This window comes from Podarcis raffonei, chromosome 1 (genome assembly GCF_027172205.1).
Source record: "Podarcis raffonei isolate rPodRaf1 chromosome 1, rPodRaf1.pri, whole genome shotgun sequence".
Taxonomy (NCBI): Eukaryota; Metazoa; Chordata; class Lepidosauria; order Squamata; family Lacertidae; genus Podarcis; species Podarcis raffonei.
In genome coordinates this window covers 134,508,500-134,530,943 of record NC_070602.1, presented here as the reverse complement: position 1 = coordinate 134,530,943, position 22,444 = coordinate 134,508,500, and the positions used below count along the sequence as shown (strand labels likewise).

The following is a 22,444-nucleotide window of genomic DNA, read 5'->3' as shown; positions in this document are numbered from 1 at the left end:
AATGGTGCAGAAGTTTGGGGGGGACCCCAGGAACTACCAAGCCTTTAGGACAGAGATGCAGTATGCTCTTGAACTGCAGTTTAATGACTTTCCCGACGAGGCATCGAGAGTGGCGTTTGTGATTGGCCATCTCGAAGGAGGGGCGAGAGATTGGGTCAGACCCCTGATGGCAGGGAATAGTGACATGCTGAAGGACGCGAGGAAGTTTTTTCGCGCCATGGATTTGATGTTTTCCAGCGAGATTGAACAGGGGCTGGTGCGCAGACAATTGATGGCGTGCAAACAGGGGAGCCGATCGGTTCGTGAGTACTGGACTGAGTTTACAATGTTGATACATAGATTGGGGTGGGACCTTTCGGCGGAACCCATTCAAATGCTCTTTGAAGAGGGGCTTTCTTCGGCGGTGAAAGATGAACTTTCCCGGGCGCCCAGGGCGGAGTCTATGGACCAGCTGACCAAATCAGCGCTGACCATTGGAGCACGCCAGGAGGCAAGAGCCTTGGAGAAGCGGGAGGGGAAAGGAGAGCGTTGGAGGGATTTCCGCATTCCAGAGATTCCAGAACCAAGTTTCCCGCCAGGAGAGCCGATGGAAGTTGGAACAGCGCGCGCGCGCGCGCAGTTTCAAATCCCAGTGAAGGGAGGAAGAAGGAGGGAAAGAGTGCCAAGAAATGTTATCTCTGCCAGCAGCCAGGTCACTTTGCCAGAGTCTGCCCGCAAAGAAAGGAATGGCAAGGGATGGCTGGAGCTGTTGGGGGGAAGGAGGAGGAAGTCCAGGAGCCAGTAAAAGCCAACGCCTGTCTGCCTCTGTCAGGGCACTGCAGACAGGCCAAGGAGCAGTAAAAGTGCCCACTCCGGAACCTCCAAGACCAGCCCTAGTAATAGAGGTGTTGCTAGAGCTGGCAAACGGATACCCACTAAAGACTAAGGCGCTGCTGGACTCAGGCAGCTCCTGTAATTTTATGAGCAAGGAGTTTGCAGCTGAACACCAGATACAGACACTCCCTTTAAGCAACCCCCTGCAGGTCACCACGATCGATGGGAGGGAGCTGCTGGGAGGAGAAGTCAGCCTACAAACCGTCCCAATGGTTATGAGGGTGGCCAGGCACACTGAGAGGATAGCGTTCAATGTAGCCACCCTGGGAGGGGCTCCAGTCATTTTGGGAATGAGCTGGCTAGCGTTGCATGACCCGCTAGTGGGCTGGCATCAGAGAGTGGTCTCCTTTGGGTCAGCACATTGTCTGGAACATTGCAGAGAGGGAAAGGTGCCAGAAGGGGCAAAAGCCTCTCTAGCAGGGACGGAAGTGGCGGACAAAGGGAAGGTGCCCAAACAATACGCTGACCTGAGCAAGGTCTTCAGTGAAAGGGAAGCAGATAAATTACCACCGCACAGAGACTTTGACTGCCAAATTAATCTGGTCCCTGGGGCCCAGCTCCCCGTGGGCAAGCTGTACGCCATGTCAGACAGGGAAATGCAGGAGTTAAGGGAGTTTATTGATAAAAACCTGAAGAGGGGCTTCATCAGAGAGTCCAGAGCGGTGGGGGGGAGCCCAGTGTTTTTTGTGGACAAAAAAAACACGGATAAACCGAGATTGGTCGTGGACTACCGGGCCCTAAATGCCGTGTCAGAACCAGTGACTTTCCCCATGCCCAGGATTGATGACATTTTGACCAGGGTGAGGAAGGGAAAGATATTCACGAAACTGGACCTGAGAGGAGCATACAACCTGATACGAATAAAGAAGGGGGATGAATGGAAAACCACCATGTTCACCCCTTTGGGGGCGTTTGAATATCTCGTTATGCCATTCGGATTACAATCAGGCTCCGCCTGTTTTCAATCGCTCATGAACCACGTACTGGGACCTTTGCTCTACAAGAATTGCGTGGCCTTCCTCGATGACGTGCTGATATATTCAGAGAATGAGGAGCAGCATGTAAAGGATGTCAGGGAAGTGCTGAGCCAGCTGCAAGCAAACCAGTTGTGGGTGAAATTGGAGAAGTGTCAGTTCCACACCAAGGAGGTGGAATTCCTGGGGTACCGCTTATCAGACAAGGGATTAGCCATGGATCCAGGGAAGGTCCAGGCGGTGCTGGAATGGAAGACACCGAAAACGAAAAAAGATGTGCAAAGGTTCTTAGGGTTTGGGAACTTTTACCGTAAATTCATCAAGAACTTTGCCCACTTAACGGCTCCCATCACGGACTGTCTAAGCAGCAAGAAGAAATTCGTTTGGACGGCGGAGGCGGAGCATGCTTTTGAGGAATTGAAAAGGGCATTCGCTTCGGAAGAACAGCTCCTGCATGTGGATTTACAAAAACCCATGAGAGTGGAAACTGATGCCTCAGACCGGGCGGTGGGGGCGGTGCTGCTTCAGCCAGGGAGCAATAAGTCGGAATGGAGACCGTGTGCCTTCTTTTCGCGTAAGCTGAACAAATCCGAGAGGAACTACACGGTATATGACCGAGAACTACTCGCCATTCACGAAGCGTTCCGGAGATGGACACACTTACTAATTGGCGCACAACATAAGGTGCAAGTGTGTACGGACCACAAGAATTTGGAGTATTGGAGAACGGCACGGGTGCTCAACCAACGACAAGTGAGATGGGCCCAGGAGTTCTCCAAATTCCATTTTGAAATTTGCTATGTGCCAGGTCCAGAAAACATCAGAGCGGACGCTCTCTCTCGCAAACCTGAATATTTGGAGGGGGAGGGAGCGCCGGAAGAGAGACATATTATCCCAGAGGACCACTGGGTGTGTGGTGCGGCCTGGGTGGGGCAAAGAGAACTGGTAGAGGGAACGGTAAATGATGAGTACGCCCAGGACAAGCTCAGAGGTCTAAGGAGAGAGGGAGAAGACCCCGGGGGTTTTGAAGAAAGAAACGGGGCATTGTATTACAGAGGGGCGCTATATATACCCGAAGGGGAATTGAGGGGGAGAGTACTCAAACAGCTGCACGACAATCCCACAGCGGGGCATTTTGGGCAACACAAGACCATGTGGTTGGTGACCAGGGAGTTTTGGTGGCCCAAGGTGAGGGAGGATGTACGGGAGTATGTGAGAAGGTGTGACCAATGCCAGAGAGCCAAAGGAGAAAGGCGGGCACCAGCGGGGTTATTAGAACCGTTACCCACACCAGAACGACCGTGGGAGGCGGTGTCGATAGATTTTATGACTGATCTGCCCAAATCCCAGGGGAAAACCGCCATACTAGTCGTAGTAGACCTGTTAACTAAGATGGGTCACTTTGTAGCTTGCTCACATGCAGTCACGGCGGAAGAAACAGCGAAATTGTTTGTAGAACATATTTTCAGACTGCATGGCGCCCCCTTGAGGGTGGTTTCCGACAGAGGGAAACAGTTCACGTCCAGATTCTGGAGGAAACTTATGAGCTTATTGCACGTAGAGGTCAACTTTTCGACTGCCAGGCACCCTGAGACCAATGGGCAGGCGGAGAGAGCAAACGGTATTCTCCAACAATACCTGAGGTGTTATGTCAATGACAGAGAGAACGATTGGGTCGAAAAGTTGGCACTAGCGGAATTTGCTTACAATAATGCTGAGAATGTGTCCACCGGGATGAGCCCCTTTTTGGCTAATTATGGGTGCCACCCCAGGGCGTTTCCAGGGGAAGGAGGGGAAAGATGGAGTGTTCCGGCCGCGGAACTTTTTGTAGAAGAAATGGAAGCGATCCATCGTCAACTCCAACTCAACTTAGAAAGGGCCAAGGAAGAATATAAGAGGCAGGCAGACAAGAGCAGAAGGGAAGGTGAAACAATTAGGGTGGGGAGTCGGGTCTGGCTATCAACCCAAGGGTTGCCGTTCAAGGGGGGTTGCAAGAAATTGAGACCCAAAAGATTGGGACCATTTGAGGTCATCCAACAGGTCAACCCAGTGGCGTTCAGACTCCGGTTACCGAACCACATGAAACTGCACCCAGTATTCCACAGGTCATTACTGTCACCATATAGGGGGGAAGGTGAAGGGGTATCCACACGGGGGCCAGCCATAGAAGAAAGGGAAAGCCGCAACCATGTGGCGGAAATCATCGACTCCAGGTGGAAGGGTAATCAGGTGGAGTATTTGGTCGCGTGGGAAGGGGAACCGGAGTCGGAAAACACCTGGGTGAAGGCAGAGGAGGTCCGTGACGAGATCTTGATCGAAACGTTCCACCAAAGGTTCCCCAGGAAACCTCAGCCAGTAGCGAGGTTTCGGAGGGAGTACTTTGGCACCACCGACGATGAGGAGGAACTGGAGGGATTCAGGGAATCGGAGTTGGAAGGAGGAACAGACTCCGATGAGGAGGAGTACTTGGAAACCGGAGACAGCAAAAGGTGGAGGGAAGTGTTCGAAACTTCGGAAGATGAGGGAGGTTCCTTCAGGGGTTTTGCTCCCTCGCCTCCCGCAGAGGAGGGGAGGGAAGGGGGTGAAGGGGGCCCTGGAGGGGAGGTGGATGTCAGGGAACTGCCATCTGAGACTAAGGAGGTGAAAGGGCTCATGGAGGGTGAGAGAGACCATTCAGCGGAGGAGGGGACCAGCAGGGGGAGAAGTGGAGTTCCAAGGGAAAGTGAGTCGGAGGGAGGGCTCAGAGACACTTCAAGCGGGAGCAGCGGGGAGATTTCAGGACCTCCTGTAGGGACACCCACTCCTCGGCGGAAACTGTCACGCCGAGAGTCCAGAAGACGCGTTTCCGTTAAGGAGCTTTTATGCTGGAAGAAGTTCCGTAAACGCCCACTGTCCGATTCAACGAGCGATTGATGGAGTCATGTTTAAGGAGCTCCATCACAGACAGAGGTTTGGGGACTTAGCCAAACTCTGAGGGATTAGGATTTTACGCACAAGCAGCTCATCATCCCATCACACGTATTTTGGACGGGGAATGCTGAAAAACACTCACCTGACTGACAAATGCTACAAAACACACATGCAGAAGAAGCAACAGTGTCTGCAGGCAAGCCAACAGCAGCCGGCATTTGCAGCATCAGCCATCCACAGCAACACTTGCAGCAAACTCCATTCTCCCACTCAATCACAGCTGACAACCAATTGCCAGTCCCCATAAATCATTTTTAACATTGTTTTACAGTAAAAAACAACCTCGTCTAATACATGGAAAAGTGTGCTAATTCTTTTAGGGTTACACCTCACAATACATTTTGTACATCTATTATATTAGTTATGAATACTGAATCATAAATATAAATTGCAGCTTATATTTTAAAAATATTACCAGCACTCAGGAATGAACAAATCCCACACTATTTAGTATTTTGAAGGAAAGCACTGATGTTTAAAGAAACCCACAGCCCCTTCAAGGACACGACTGAGATGGGTGATCTCAGCATCAGTGCTGAGGGAACAGGTTTGCCCCCATTCTGGTGCCCACCAAAACACAGCTTTCGTTTTTTCCACTGTTTTACTACCAGACGACAAATCAGGCACAACAAATCCTATCACACTGAATTTTCCACTAAAAGGAGCGCCACGTATGTATAGGAGGCCATACGCACACTTGAATATATACCACATACAAAAAAGTTACTGAATTTGATATTAATTGCAGAATAAATCAATTTGAAAGTATGTTTGGTCACCATGGATTTGCAAATGATACCCTCCTGATCAGGAAGAAGCCCAGCGACTCAGAAGTCTAGGGAAGGGTAATAGTGCAGAGCCCTGCCTTCAATGTGCTGGGGAAACTGGAAACATTCCTTTTTTAAATATAATTTTTACAGTGGTGCCCCGCAAGACGAATGCCTCACAAGACGAAAAGCCCGCTAGACGAAAGGGTTTTCCATTTTTTGATGCGCTTCGCAAGACGATTTTCCCTATGGGCTTGCTTCGCAAGACGAAAACGTCTTGCGAGTCTTGCGATTTTTTTCGCTCCTCCCCCCCTTTTCTAAGCCACTAATAGCCTTTTAGCCGCTAAGCCTTTAATAGCCGCTAAGCCTTTAATAGCCTTTTAGCCGCTAAGCCTTTAATAGCCGCTAAGCCTTTAATAGCCGCTAAGCCGCTAATAGGGTTGCTTCGCAAGTCGAAAAAACCGCTAGACGAAGAGACTCGTGGAACGGATTATTTTCATCTTGCGAGGCACCACTGTATTAAGTTTCATAACAAACACAAAAATATGCAGAATATACAGAACTATACAGTACCCTTGTCCACATGGCCAAAAACAAAAATAACAAGAGCAAAAGAACAAGGAACATTCCCTGCCCAACTTCTCCTGTGTTTGGTTATCCAGTTCTGCAGTCCTAGCATAGGAAAATAAGCCTCCTTTTCTTAGTGTTTATTGTATCTATGCTTGACTGTGGACAACATAGCAGAAATGGAAAAAAATATGATGCTAGACAAGTCTGTTTGGGGGAGAAATGGGCCCGTATCATAAGGAAATACTAGGTCAGTAAGTTTCTCCAGCATCCCTGAGCACTCCAGGGCTCTTAACAGATGGGAGAGAATCACTGGCCTTTCCTTGTGGGAAAATGCTGAGAGCAAGTTTCTTTCCCAAGTCATGCTTAGTTTTAAATCACTAATATATCCTTGGCTTCCTTGGTCACTCAACCACTTAGAGCAGGCATCCCCAAACTCGGCCCTCCAGCTGTTTTGGGACTGCAACTCCCATCATGCCTAGCTAACAGGACCAGTGGTCAGGGATGATGGGAATTGTAGTTCCAAAACAGCTGAAGGGCTGAGTTTGGGGATGCCTGCCTTAGAGCAAGGAAGAGATTTAGCAAGCAGCAGTGAAATGTTTTATTTCCACGCCTTCCTGCTCCTCTACTCCTCCAGGGGAGAACCTTTCAGGAAGGTATACTGACTCCTCATAGGAGACTTGGAGGAGAAAAGGCTCTGCGGACTCCTTCATCAGGCAGGAGAGAAAAAGCAGAGCAGACACGACTGCCTCCCAGAATTCTATGCCTCATCACTGGAGGAGATCATACCCAACCAGTGAATGGATTCCGATCAATGCAAATGCTATTCACTCTTTTTTTTCTGCTTGAGAGCAGGGGAGGGCCTTGACTCCAGCTCTGTTTTTGAGCTCCCACTGGTTTGGTCACTGTGGAAAACACAAAGCTGGACCAAATGAAGTGCTGGTTTGCTCTGTCAGGGATGCTCTTGTGACTCACATGCTCTCTCCACTACATCCCTCAATAAAGGTGTGGCTGGTCCTTTTTTGGTTCAAGTGGTGCATCCACCCAGGGGCCATACGTAAGTGGTGGCCCAAAGTGAGCGGTGCCACACACACTTTCTCACACACACACTCAACATGTGTGCGCACACACAAACAAACACAGACACATAGCGGACAGTACAGATCAGTTGAGGAAGGTGTGCTATGCCAACAAGCACAAAAGAACCCCTCTGCAGTGCCACAAATCTAACTCAATGGTGTAATGTTGGAAAGTGTCAATTACTTCTCCTACCTGTGAAGTTATATTTCCACAAAGGCCGATACTGATGCTGAAATCCAGCATTGCCCGAGCTCTGCAAGTGCAGCTTTCTCCTGACTGAAGTGCAGAGTGTTTGAGGACTGGGACATTCACAGGGAAACCAAAATGCTTGTTTACAAAGCTATACCTTACTGTATGCTTGTTAAACTTGAACCACTTATAAATGCCATATCCAACTCCTCGAAAGATTCCATTAACCGTGTCTCTGAAATTTTTTACATATCACTTGGGAAGACAGGTGAACTAATGCCAGTCTACTGGAAGAAGCAAATATCACCAGTGTTGAAGCAATGATTCTTCAACATCAACATGTTGTGTGGATGCCAGATTATCGCCTTCCAAAGCAACTACTCTATTCCAAACTTAAAAATGGAAAGCGTAATGCTGGTGGCCAACAAAAGAGGTTTAAAGACTCTCTCAAGGCAAATCTAAAAAAATGTAGTATAAACACCAACAATTGGGGAAAACTTGCCTGTGAGCGCTCCAATTGGAGAACAGCCTTACCAAGATGTCATAGACTTTGAAGATACTCGAACTCAGGATGAAAGGGAGAAACGTGCTAAGAGGAAGGCACGTTTGGCAAACCCCTCACCGTGATCAACTCCTGCCCAGAAACCTATGTCCCCACTGTGGAAGGACGTGGGGATACAGAATTGGCTTCCACAGTCACTTACGGACTCACTGTTAAGACCATGTTCATGGAAGACAATCTTACTCAGCCACAAGTGATGGCCAAAGAAGAAGTTATCACCCCTTCTCTGCTCAAACGCTCAATCTGATGATTGGAGGGAGTTGATTTGCGTCCTCCTCAGGGCGCTGCACTCTGCCTACCCCTGAATTGTGTCTACTTCAGTTTTTCTCTTTGGTCACCAGGATTTGGTAGGATCTTGGAGGATCTAGATGAGACCTCTGAACTGCCACCGTTGCATTAATGACTGAAAAAAGTGGTCTTATGTTAAAATACGATACTAAAATATTTCTCACAGTGGGTTAGATCTCTCTAAGAATAAGTCCAATCCATTGCTCACTTCAAAGCAACCACATTTACTTTTCAAAAAGCTAGTCACTTACATACAATTGATTATTAAAGGGCACTGCAACGTTGACCATAATTACCTTTACTTTACTGCCTGGAGTTCATGATGAAATGATCAAATCTGGCTACTATGACACGGTACCTATTATTCTTTACTCCTTTTGTTTCCATGGGAACGGCTGAAGGCACATGACTCAGCAATAAAATAATGTGTGTTTACAGAATAATCACTTACTGAAATATTTTCTTGTGCACGATTGTAGTCAGTTGCTTCTGGGATTGCCGAGGCTGCAATGTGGAGACTGGAATGTTGAGACTGAAGGAGATATGCCGCCATTTCTTCACTGCCATTAGAATAGGAAATTGGGCACTCCAACAACCCTGTGATGTCTCCCTGTAGGACTGAGGAATCTGAGCACAGGCTTGCAGAGCCTCTGCTGTGCATACCATCAACTTCTGAAAAGGGTGTTAAAGGAAGACTTATTTGGAGCTCCATGCTGTTATTCTCTTTTCGCATCATCTCAGGTGAGTCCCATGAAGTCTTATCTATGACCCTGCTTTCAAAGTTTTCTGTTATCTTTTGACTGAATTGTGTGCTTTGAAAAACATGATTAAGTTGCAACATTTGTTGAAAAACTGGTTGTGGATCTTGGTGTTCTTTAACAGCATTTGTTACTTCTGTTCCATGAGCCAGAACCATTCCTTGAAAATGTGTATCCTGAATATTAAGATTTTTACTAGAAGACTTCAGATTAGTCACAGTAATATATTTTTCCTGCAAAGAAACACAAACATTTAGTAACCTGCCATAAAATGAAACCACTGAACCTTAAGGCTGAGACAAAACAGAGGGAGGGTGTTTCTCGCAAACATTTTTGCTGCTAATAAAAGTCCATCCTTTTCATCTATTGGGGGGCATGCTCTAAGTGGGTTAAAAATGTTTGCAGGAGAGCTGCATACCTCCCAACACACATCCCATCAGTGAACCCTTCCTTAGCATTTAGGTACAGGCAATAGCACTCCAAAGTGAGCCTCTTTGCAGCTTTGCTCAGCTGTTCCTTCTGCATTAGCTTTAGTCCAGACTATTATTATTATAGGGGACGTGGGTGGCGCTGTGGGTTAAAGCCTCAGCGCCTAGGACTTGCCGATCGAAAGGTCGGCGGTTCGAATCCCCGCGGCGGGGTGCGCTCCTGTCGCTCGGTCCCAGCGCCTGCCAACCTAGCAGTTCGAAAGCACCCCCGGGTGCAAGTAGATAAATAGGGACCGCTTACTAGCGGGAAGGTAAACGGCGTTCCGTGTGCTGCGCTGGTTCGCCAGATGCAGCTTGTCACGCTGGCCACGTGACCCGGAAGTGTCTGCGGACAGCGCTGGCCCCCGGCCTATAGAGTGAGATGGGCGCACAACCCCAGAGTCTGGCAAGACTGGCCCGTATGGGCAGGGGTACCTTTACCTTTTTTATTATTATTATAAATTAAATTATTTGCCCTTCATCCAACTATCACAGGGTGGTTTCCAATATAAAACCACAAAAATATATACCATAATAACAAACAAAAACAATAGTACCCCGCCCCCCGTTAAAAAGGCCACAGATTGTTTAATTATTCAAAGCCCTGGGAGAAGAGCCATTGCAGAAAAGGCCCATTCTTGTGTTGCTGCCTTCCTCCCTGCTCACTTATTGAAAACAGGCTCTGAATGTTAACTGCTTACATTTCTGGGCACCATGAGTACACCCTGAAACAGAAGTGTTGGCGGCAAGGGCTGGACCAGTGGGGTGAACTCCCCCTGCCCCCAGTCCGTGCACACCAGGCGGCAACGGCACATGTTATACCCCTGCTAATCAGTACCTTGCTATCCCACTTTGTTTTTGCACACACAGGCAAGAAGAGTATCTCTAATGGTATCTTTCTATTTTCCCCAGGTTTGCAGAAGGTCTCCCATCTGATTTCTACTATTTCTCCCTCTTGGATGGTGGGCTCAGTCTGAATTATTACTGCTCACCAAAGACCTAATTAGGAAGATGGGAACAGCAGCATGGACTCCAATGTACCCTGGCTTGTGTGGTCAGCTAAGAGACCAGGAGGTCCTGCTTGAGACGTGTCAGCCCTGCTCTTTAGAAGGACAAAACAGGACAACTTAAAATTGCTTATCTGGAGGAAACCAAGAATTTATTGATGGTGACACATCTGGAAATCTCTTAACCAGACTCATTTTAATATCCTGATTATTAATTTCAACCATTATTTGGGTATTTATAATATTATGGTTGGCACATACCATTTCATCTCTGTAAGAAAATTCCACTGATCCTGAGGACTTGTTATTTGGTCCTCTCTCTTCTCCCCCTTCCTCAATTTCTTCAGAAGAGATGTAGGGAATGGGTTCTGGCACCAGCTCACTAAGTTTAAGTTTCTTACTATCATTATCTTGACCCTTTTCCCTGCAGGATTTCAACTGTGAGTGAAAAAAATCTTTCTCAGATCTCACTGTTTCCAGTTCTTCTGTCATTTTCTCAATCTGAGATTTGAGTTCTGCAGCAGCGGTTTGAAGTTCTCTAATCTCCCTCTGATAAGTGGCCTCTTTGTCATGCAGTGTTTGTGCCAAGACATGTCGTTCATTTTCAAGCAGCAGCACCTTTCCTCGTATGTTCTCTACTTCAACTACCAGCTCTGTTTTCTGCTCTGACACTGCTTGGAACTGTTTTTCTGTCTCTGTAAGCTTTATTTCGCTGTCTCGCAGCTTATCTTTAAGTTCCTGAATGCAAGAAGCAGTCACAGTCATGTCACTTTCTTTTTGAGCTAAGCACATGTTCAGGAGCTTATGTTCTTCCTGTAATTCTTTATACTGTAGCTGTAAAGCGGCTAGCTCAGTGAAGTGCTGCCTAGAGGACTCTTGAACATTTTGTTCTAGGTTTTTTATCTTTGCTTGAAACTGACATTCTTTTTCTTCAAGCAGCTGTTGCCAGGTTTCTCTGTCTGCCAAAAGACTTTCTAGTTGTTCCAGAATCTGTTTCTGGCTGGAATTAAGTAACAGACAGCTGTCACCCTCATCTCTGCTCTCCAGATGATGTGGTGATCCTTTCTTCAATTGATTATGAAGGTTCTCCTCCTGCTCTACTAGAGCAACGTTACTAAGACTGTCTGGGCTATCACGAATTTCATGAAGAGTCAATTCATTTTGAAGCTTCTCAATTACTTTGTACAGCTGCTCTATTTCTTCTGTTTTATCCTTTAGCAATTGTTCCTTGTCATCATGAAGATGCTCTATAACAGACTTCAAGTCTTCAATTTCAAGTACCTGTGATGGAAATATAATAATTTCATAAAACTTTATCACTGATGATTCCATTTCCTTTGAGCCTATGGCCTAGCTAAACTGAATAGGCCTGGGCCTGTCTACTTTTTTTACAGTACATAACTAGTATTGCACATAGTAAATGCCCATTCCAGAACGCTGAAAAGAATAAACTGTTAGACTCTATGGTGGCCACTGTATGCATGAAAAGAGAATTGGAAAGGTACAGCAATTATCATTAATTTTGCATTATACAGAAAGATGAAAGAGGATATTGGGAGACATTTAATGAATAGGGAAATTAACCAAAGTCTTAATAAGGAAAGACACTTAAAATGGTTATATGTAATCACATGATATTATTATGAAGGCTGATCCTAAGGACTGAATGATTTTGATTGGTAACAAATGAACAAGTTGATATGCTTGAGATCCAATACCACCCAGAGATAGCCATCTTTCTTGGGCACAGTAAAGAAGAATAAATGCCATGTCAGGGAACTGCCATCGCAGCCAGGAGTGGAGGAAGGGCTCCCAAGCGATGCCGGAGAGGGGCCCAGCAGGGAGAGAGGGGACTCATCGGCCGGGGAAGGAAATCAGCGTTACACCAGGGAGAAAGGCGGGCAGAGGCGGACTTCGGAGAGATGGCTCCAGGACTCTTCGCCAGAGACCAGCGGGGAGAGCACGGGTCCTCCACTGCCCACACCCACCCTGCGCAGAAGACTTCCGTGCAGGGAGGCTAGGCGGAGACTATCCGTCAAGGAACTTTTATGTTGGAAGAAGTTCAGGAAACGCCCACTGACGGATTCTGCCAGTGACTAAGACAGCCGCGGAATCAGGGCTGTCCAGCCAGGGAAAGGTTTATCCAGGCAACCTCGCCAAGAGTGGCGGCAACTTACGCACGAGCAACCCCCAATTCACATTACATGCCAGAACAGAGATCCCTGAGTGGAACTAGCTCCACTGCTTCAATGTCCTGGAACTGTTGGGTTGCTTGCTTCACACCAGCCTTCTTTACTGGATTCTTGAAAATGGGAGACAAGAAACATATGTGAGGGGGAACCTCTGATAACTCAAGGTGAAGTGCATGAAAGACCATCCCATGGCAGGGTGGCAGCAGGATTGCAGAAGGAAAGAAGCAAATCTAGAAGCAGACTGCTGTTGCCCTTGTCCTCCACCTCATGACCAATTTCAGGAGGGACGTTGGACCAAAACTCTCTCTCCCTACCACCAGGCCTAGGAACCCAAAAGGACTGCGAAGGATGAAAGGAACTCTATTTTGCTTTTTAATAGGCATACTTATTTTTGGCTTAGATTATACTAGGATAGGACATCCTTCACAGCTTCACCAAATAGTTTGCCCCCAACACATGACTCCATGACCAAATTGGAACAAGAAAGCACATCTGTCTCTCAGTGGTGAAACTAAAGAGAGTGGCGAACAAAGGAACTGGCTACCAGGGATCTAGAAGAGAACTGAACAACATATAATGCATCATCTGCCAATAAGGCTAGAGCCCAGGATTCCCTGAGCAGGGTCTTTGTAAGTCTGTTGGTATCTTGAGTATAAAAAGATTGGTTGAGTATAGGAATTCATTAGAGCCCCATATTCTTTCCAGTAACATGGAAAATAATGGGAGAATAAACTACACAGATATAAATAATGTGGGGGTGGGTGAGGATCAGATGAATCGCCATTATGCATTACTGGAGAGCATAAAAATGCCAAGAATTTGAGAGGAATTTATATTCAACACAAAATGGCCCAAGGATCCTGCTGCAACTATACAACCATTTTCCAGCACCTGCAGTACCGTATTTTTCGCCCTATAGGACGCACTTTTCCCCCTCCAAAAATGAAGGGGAAGTCTGGGTGCGTCCTATGGGGCGAATGCAGGCTTTCGCTGAAGCTTGGAGAGCGAGAGGGGTTGGTGCGCACCGACCCCTCTCGCTCTCCAGGCTTCAGGAAGACATCCGCAGCCTAGGCAGCCCTGCGGGAGGTCCCGCAGGGCTGTCTAGGCTGCGGATAGCAGCCTGCTTCCCGGAGCGTTGGGCGCCCTGAAAGCAGAGCGCCCGGCACTTCGGGAACACATCCGCAGCCTAGGCAGCCCTGCGGGAGTTCCCCGCAGGGCTCCCCATGCTGCGGATAGCAGCCTGCTGCCCGGCGGGCGGGGCGCCCTGAAGCAGAGCGCCCCGCGCGCCGGACAGACATCCGCAGCGTGGGGAGCCCTGCAGGAGTTCCCCGCAGGGCCCCCCACGCTGCAGATAGCAGCCTGCTGCCCGGTGGGCGAGTCGCCCTGAAGCAGAGCACCCCTCGTGCTTGGCATACATCCGCAGCGTGGGGAGCCCTGCAGGAGTTCCCCGCAGGGCTCCCCACACTGCAGATAGTAGCCTGCCGCCCGGTGGGCGGGGCGCCCTGAAGCAGAGCGCCCCTCGCGCCGGGCAGACATCGGCCAGCCCCACAAGCTCGGGGGACAGCAGGGTGGCGCAGTGCTGCCATCCCGCTGTTTCTCGACCTGGTTCGGTTTCCCCGACCTGCTTTTGGGGGGGGGGGAATTTCATTTATTTCCCCCCCAAAAAACTAGGTGCGTCCTATAGGACGGTGCGTCCTATGGGACGAAAAATACGGTAATCGTATGAAACTCACAGCATTGAACTGGTAATTCAATGCAGCTAGCAAGTGCTATTGTCAGGGACTGGACTGAAAGGGAGGAGGAATGGTGGAGATCACCCCCCCCCCGTTCTCCTGACGCTCCTAGAGAAGAGGAACGGAGTATTGAATTACAGCAGTGGCTTGACAAAGGTCACAGCACAAAGAAAGATGAACAGAAAAGTTGGGAGGTGTTGGGAGAGGGGAGAGCCAGAGCCAGGGGAGCCAACTGACACATTATCACTGGAAAGTATTTGACCCCCCTTCTCCTAAAACTCTTTGTTCATTGAGGGTGCTAGAGCAATTAGCCCTTGCAGAGACAATTAGCCATTGGCGGCCACCATAAGAGGAAGTGCTGTTGCTAGGAAGGGAGGAGCTCAGTTGGAACAACGCCATCATGGGAGACTGACTGGATTTATTTGTCTCTCACTATGATGATTGAATAAACTCATTACTAAGAACTCTCTTTGTTTTTTCCTGCTTCGAGCTGCCGCCGGGGGAGGGATAGAATTCCCCGAGCCTGACAGCTATCCTGCAGCTTTCTTTCAAAAACATTGTAAGATTTCAAATACCACAAAGGTCAAAGGGGCGGAGTGGGGGGGAGAGAAATCAGTAGAGGTAACTATTCATTTATAACCTACATTCTTAAAATAGGTTTTTGAACTTCTATTATAGTTTCAACCCGGAAACAGTCAATATGAGGATCAGGATTTTTAAAAATCAATTGGCCCTTTTATTATTCTCATTGCAACTTACATTTCTATTTTTTGATAAAAGTTCCTCTTGTGTTTTCGATTGTTCCATTAGTGTATGATCCAAGCTGTCTTCCCTAGGTACTCTGTGCCTGATTTCATCCAATTTGGATTGCAGTGTAGAAATCTGAATTAAATTATCATACTGCTGCTGCTGTAATGCTTCTTTATCCTGTAAATATAAACACAAACATCATATATGTAAGTAATAGTACCTTCAGACTATTTTGATTGCTAACATGTGACAAAGCCTATTATAAATCAATAGCAAGATTAGTTTTTTATCATTTGAATTTACCACAGGCTATCTTTGCTGTTCTGCAATCTCCATTTATATCACTGGCCCTGAAACAAAAAACGTTACTAATGTTCCAATTCATCCATGGTTTATTTGATGTTAAATCAAAGGAAGTCAAGTATCAGGACCTCTTCCCATGCAAGCCATTTCTTCCAGAAGCCAGAGCAAAGCTGCCACCGCCTCTAGGACTATGAAGGACAGACAGAGAAGTCTCCCTAAAAACAGTAAAGCAGGGTAGGACTGCAGTGCACCCCTGCTATTTAGCAACAGGCAGATATTAGGGGCTAGGCACCACTGTACAGGCACAGCCGTGGCTTTGAAAAGTCACTGTGGCAGAGAGCAAAGCAAGGCCAGGGCTGGAAACTTTTGGCTGACCAAAATGTAAGTTGCTTTTAGCACTGCCCATCTGACTGGGTTACCCCAGCCACTCTGGGTGGCTTCCAACAAATATAAAAGCATAATAGAACATCAAACATTAAAAGCCTCCCTATTGCAGTGGACCACCAGCTCAATTCTGCACAGATGGAGGTATACAGCCTTCAGATAGGCCTTCAGGGGACTATAGTAATAGGGAAATGTTGTCACACAGGCCCCCTTCTGCTTGTATGACCTTTGGATACAACATGCCCTTTTGGGGAGAAATAGGTGCCATGAAAGGAGAAAAATATCAGAAATAGAAGAGGTGGCAAACAGCACAGTAAGCCTTCACAAGATCAAATAATCCTTTACAAAAGAATTAACAATTGTTAAGAAAATGAATCATCAGCCTCTAGAGGGAATTTTTTTTTACTTGTCAATCAGTCACAACACAGGTAAAAATCACATTGTTGGGAGGTAACTAGGATCAATCCAGACTGCCATACCTCTCTAGATCTGACACTGGTAGAAGAAGATAGCCTGTATGCAGGGGTAGCCTGAAAATTCAGCCCCAGGCTGAATCAGTGAAAAGGCCAGCAGAGGCGGCAGCAAACCCAGCAGCGGGAACAAATGAAGATAGACAGGACATTTTCACAATCTCCACAGACAGCAAAGAAAGTTGAGAATGAGATTTAAGGTAGGACAGAGAGGGCCATGAGTGGAGCAACCACAGTTGCCGCAGCCTTAGAACGCAGTGCCATCTGAAAAGTTGACCCCCAGAGGTCCATGGTGACAATTCCTACCACCTCAGCACATCTCTTCCAGCAGTTAGATTCCACAAATGGCCACTGGGCTAAAGGAGGGAGGCCATACACAAGAGGGTAAATCACTGTGGGGAAAACAGGAAAGGGTTCAGTCACACAACCTGTGAATGAGCAGTGAAAGGTTTAGAACTCGCACTGCAGGCAGAACCATCCCCCAGGCCTCAGGTATAGTCTTGGTGCTGAGCCCAAGACACTCCTCACCCTCCTCCATCTTCTTAGCATTCTGGCAGCCAAGAGGCTAAGACAGGTTTCTTATGGGCAAGAGCCGAAATTGGTGGCTGTATTTATTTAATCTTCTTCAACCTGGCCTTCAAACTTCACTTGAACAGGATTAAACCAACCAAGCAGATCAGAGACCTGAGACTGCTCAGTCCAGAGGCAGAAAAAAGATACAGAGAGGACATGGAAGGTGCATCCCAGTATAGCCAAATCTTTCTTTAGAGAAAACATACTTCTTGATGCAGAATGCCCTAGTGTCTTTACGACTACAAAATCCATCATTAGAAACTCACAACACAAAAATGCCAGCTATCACTCCTATGTAATGGCTAAATTCTTCTTTCTGTTAAAGAGAGTAATTTACATAAATTTACTTGTTTTAGTTCTGCTTCCTTTTTTTTCATTTTTTGCAGCTCTTGCGTGAGTTTATTGACATTCTTTGCTTCTTCCCTGTTCATAAACTGCAGTTCTCTGACTCGTGATTCCAGCTTTTCCATTTCTTCTTTTTGAACATCAAGGTTTTTCTGTATCTGCTCTTTATCTAAGAAAAGCATATTATAATCCTCTGTTTTCTCTTTTATTTCATTGTGGAGAGTCTCTACCTATAAGAATGGACAAACAAAAAGATTTCATGCCGTTTGAAAAATAAGCGAGTTAATCTAATAGTTAATACACCCCTAATACATTTATGTAAATCATTATAATTTGCTTCAAAGCTCCTATCTGGACAGCCTAACTTCTGTTGCTTATGCTCTGGTAACCTCTAGATTAATTATTGCAATGCGTTATACACGATACTGCCTCTGAAGATGGTTCGGAAACTTCAGGTGGTGCAGAATTCAGCAGCCAGGTTGCTCAATGGAGCGAGATGGTCTGAGAATATCACACTGATCCTGCCGTGACTGCACTGGCTATCAATCATTTTCTGAGCCGAATTCAAAGTGCTGGTTTTGAACTATAAAGCCTTAAATGGCTCAGGACCGCAATACCACAAGAACCACCTCTCCTCATATGAAGCGAGTTGGACCCTGTGATCGTCATCTGAAGCCTGTCTTTCTGTGCTCCTTCTATGAGAAGTCCAGAGGGAAGCAACATGAGAACGGGCCTTTTCTGCAATGGCTGCATACTTGTAGAATGCTCTCCCCAGAGAGGCTCGCTTGCTGCCTTCATTACATATATTTAGATGCCAGGCAAAAACATTCCTCTTCTTCCAGGCCTTTGGCTAATTAAACAACCTATGGCTTTTTAAACAGGGTGTGTGTCCTTATTTTGGTTTGTTACTATGGTATGCATTTTTGTGATTTAATATTGTAAACTCCCCTGTGATCCTCAGATGAAGGGTAGTACAGAAATTTAATAAATAATAATAAACTAAGAATTGCCCCAGTAACTTCTTGCCAATACTGAAAAACAGTATGATGAGCAAAGAATGTATGGACTAACCATGTAAGTTAGTTTCCCTTGTTGCCCGCCCCTCTCAGATGGACCCGGTTGCACACTTCAGTGGCCTTGAAGCCTTGGCCACACCACAACCTTTGTGTTTACTGTGAAGATCTGCTTCCAAGAGAGCTATGGTGATAATTTGCTATAGAGGAGGAGTTTGGATTTGATATCCCGCTTTATCACTACCCGAAGGAGTCTCAAAGTGGCTAACATTCTCCTTTCCCTTCCTCCCCCACAACAAACACTCTGTGAGGTGAGTGAGGCTGAGAGACTTCAGAGAAGTGTGACTGGCCCAAGGTCACCCAGCAGCTGCAAGTGGAGGAGCGGGGAATCAAACCCGGTTCACCAGATTATGAGTCTACCGCTCTTAACCACTACACCACACTGGCTCTCTATACCACCATCACTCCTTCCATTTAAATGGTGAAGTTAGCAAAGTATTCATTAGCAATCTGTGTGTCATTAGTAGCTTATGGGGATTCAAAATCCATCATGCTAGGATTCCAGAAAGCTCTCTGTTGCTGGGCTTTTGGTCCCTGTAGGAGGCTGACGTCCAAGATATTATGGACACAAGCCTAGTGGGATGTGTGTGGGATATAGTGTGGTGACGCCATGGAGGCTCTTTCCTGCTATGTCTGGATTGGCTCAGTCCATGCATGACAGTGGATGCATTAAGCAGTGTTGCCATGGCTCCAGGGAAAGTGGCTTGGAGATTTATTATGGGGTGTACACAGGATGTTGTCTAGGATACACTGACACAGTACATTGACACAAGCTAGCTGCCAGCTTGGTGGGGTCTTAAGATTGTAATACTTTTTCTGGGTTGGGCTGGTCAATGTAATACTGAAAAATAATCAACTTTTTCAAAGTTGCCCTAGTTCAGATGATCCATGCTTGAAAGAATGTATGTTTTACCTACCTCATACACTCTGGACTGCTCAGAAGTTTGGGATTTTCTTGTCACTTTTAACTGCATTTCAAGTTTATGAATTTCTTCCTGAAATTCATCACGTTCATGTTCCCGTTCCACAGCTTGTTTCTGTCAAGAAAATAAGAGTTGTGTTTCCAGATCTTAGAATTTACAAGAACTGTTTTAAGGCTACTGAGAATTTTAACTGAAAGATTTAGTGCTATTTTGTCCACAGATTGCAAAGAATGCATTGGTTTCTTACATCCATGAAATCTCGCTGGTTTTTAAGCTGTCTTTCAAGGGCTTGAATCTGTTGCTTCAGGTCAGTAACCTCTAACGACAGGGCTGTTATCTTCTGATTTTTGTTTAGTTGCTCTTCAAGTTCCATCTCCAAGATTTTCATTTGAGAATTCAAGGTGGAACAGTCCTTTTCTACTTGACATTGCAGTTCTAACTTTGCTTTTGCTAGATGTTCGATTTCCTTGAGTAAAACTAATACATAAAAAATAACATTACCAAAGATATGAATATCACGTTATTTTAAAATTACAAAGGAACACTGATCATTTATCATGGTTGGAACTTCTTGGCTGGCATCAGAACACATCCATGTGGTGAGTTGCATCTTGAGATTCATTCAAGTCAGACAAATATGACTGATCTTATTCGTTGGAACTCTCCATGATTTAGCACCCTCCTCAGTCCTGCCCATGAGTTTGACCCCAAACTGTGGGAGGCAGTGGAAGACAGGAGTGCCTGGCATGCTCTGGTCCATGGGGTCACAAAGAGTCGGACACGACTAAACGGCTAAACAACAACAGCCCTGCCCATGCCAAGCTAGAACAAAAGTGCAGAAGTAGTTTTGGCCTGTAAGATGACCTTTGTCAGAAGAGAAGGGTGTCTCTGTTGATCCTCCTTGGTCTCTCAGAAGCTTTCAACAGCATTAACCATGGTATTCTTCTGAGAGGCTATCTGAATTGAAAATGGGGGCAATGCTTTGTGCTGATTCCAGTCCTACTTGGGTGACCGGCGTCAGAGGGTGGTGCTTATGGAGTTTTGTTTGGCCCAATAGGCCTTCTGTGCTTTGGTTTTCTGCCCCATGCTGTTTAACACCTACATGAAACTGCTGAGTGGTCATCTGTAGTTTTGGTATGCATTGTCAGTAATATGCTTATGACTCACAGTTCTTTTTCTCCCTTGCATCTGCAGGTGTGGCAGTGGATGTACAAAACCAATGTCTGGCCCACTAATGGACTGGATGAGAACTAATAAACTGAAGCTTAAACTAGATAAGAATACAACACTATGGGTGGGTGGTTCTCTATACTGGATGGGTGGGACATGGCCTGTTCCAGATAAAATTACACTCCCTCTGAAGGTGTGCAGACTGGGGGTATGTTCTGGATCCATCAAGGTTCAATTGGCCTCAGTGGTGCAACCTGTTTTCCATCCGCTTCATTTGGTGACCTAGCTATACCGTTACCTTTGGTTGTCTATGCTCTGGAAACCACTGGATTAGATTACTGCAATGTGTTATACGGGGGGCTGATTTTGAAGACTGTTCAGAAACTGCAGCTGATGTATAATTCAGTAGCATTACTGAGCATCACGTAAAACCGATTCTGGCATGGCTGCACTGGCTAACAATTAGTTTCTGGGCCCTATTCAAAGTGTGGTTTTAACCGAGAAACCCGTTTGCATCTCAGGACCCCAATACCAAGAACTGCCTCGCTCCACTCTGTATTCTTCACCTGAGGCCCTCCAAAGGACATGAAAAGGGTGGCAACACAAAACTGCACCTTCTCAGTGGTGGCTCTCCGTTTAGGGAATGCTTTCGCCAAGGAAACACGCCTGGCACCAGGAAAAAAACAATACTTATTCACCAAGGCCTCTGGATCTTACTTTTCTGCTTATCATATAGATGACCTCTCTTTGTCTTGTGCTTGCCCTGTGTTTTAACCCAACAGAAATCTGTTACCTATTGCATTTTGTCCTGTGCTTTTGGCTGTAAGCTGCTTTGAGGCAGAAGGTGAAAATAAGGGTATAATTTTCTTAAATAAATAATACCTACTTTTGCTTTACATACTTAAAAACTGCAATCCCTTTAAAATATTTTAAGTCAGTGGAAATTTTCCGCCTAGCGAAATTTTCAAACAATTTAGCAGCTCAGGATTTGCGCGTGTTTAATATTTTAATATATCAGTCTATTCCTTACCATCTTCTCTCTCCCCTACATTGGCAGCCAACACTTTTTTCTGACTTATTAGCAGCTTCTGCTCCTCAAGAGATCTTGCATGTTCCTGAGTTAACTCTTGGAGCTTTGCTTTCAAGTTCTCCAGTTCTGCAACAAGATGGCATTCAGACTCCTCTTTCAGTTTCAAGGCTTCTTCCAAGGTATGTCTTTCTGTTAAATAGCCTTCAATGAGGCCTGAAATCCAAACATTGTATGAAAGCATAATGATCGGGCACTGATGACATTTATGCAAGGTAGGAGTACCTAAGTATAACTATACCAATATTGCAAAGAATATATAAATATACCAAAATAGATTAACAGTTACACATCTATTTTCATTAAAAACTTACTATGCAAAGAATAAGATGTTAAAGAACAGAGAAAATAAACCCTAATTTCCCCAAACACAGCTGATTAACTTTCCTGATATATTTTGTTTATATTAAGCGAACTCTCTATAAGAACAGAGCTTGGCTACTGCTCAGGGTTTGTTTGGGAGAAATGAAGAATCACCTTTGAACACAATAAGCCACACTCTGGCTTCTGTTGTTTGTGTAGTGGCCGTAGCAGGAGTGTGGGAGGAGCATCAAGGAACTTTTGAACAGCATCAACCAACAAGCTGCTAATTCACATTAAACCAGTTTGTTTGAAACTATGGTTATATGTGACATGTGAACCTGGCCAAATTTATGTAAATACCTCTTCAGGTATGCCAAATTACTATGTAATAAATTTTTATTGGCTCTGTCCCCACTCCTTTCTAATTGAGATTCAGGCTTCATCGTGGGACTGAAATTGCCCTGGCTGCATGGGTCGATGATCTCTGGCAGGCTAGGGACAAAAGTGAAAGTTGTTTCCTAGTTCTGCTGGATCTCTCAGTGGCCTTTGATACCATTGACCATGAGAACACTCGCTCAGGTAGACCTGCCTGGTGCTGCGCAAGACGAGTGACACCAGGAGGTTCCTGTGCAGCTT

General features: G+C 46.1%; 1 protein-coding gene across 2 annotated transcripts in view; it reads right to left on the bottom strand.

Annotated features, from left to right (window-relative positions):
- Positions 1-22,444, bottom strand: part of PCNT (pericentrin) — a 90,717-nt gene that overhangs the window by 29,832 nt on the left and 38,441 nt on the right. For both annotated transcript variants that reach the window (XM_053363529.1, XM_053363520.1), the window contains exons 19-25: positions 21,449-21,661; positions 19,496-19,725; positions 19,243-19,362; positions 17,255-17,482; positions 15,187-15,354; positions 10,764-11,783; positions 8,722-9,261 (exon numbers count right to left, since the gene is read on the bottom strand). In XM_053363529.1, coding sequence (XP_053219504.1) covers positions 8,722-9,261; positions 10,764-11,783; positions 15,187-15,354; positions 17,255-17,482; positions 19,243-19,362; positions 19,496-19,725; positions 21,449-21,661 — 2,519 coding nt within the window. The remainder of the gene's footprint in view (positions 1-8,721; positions 9,262-10,763; positions 11,784-15,186; positions 15,355-17,254; positions 17,483-19,242; positions 19,363-19,495; positions 19,726-21,448; positions 21,662-22,444) is intronic.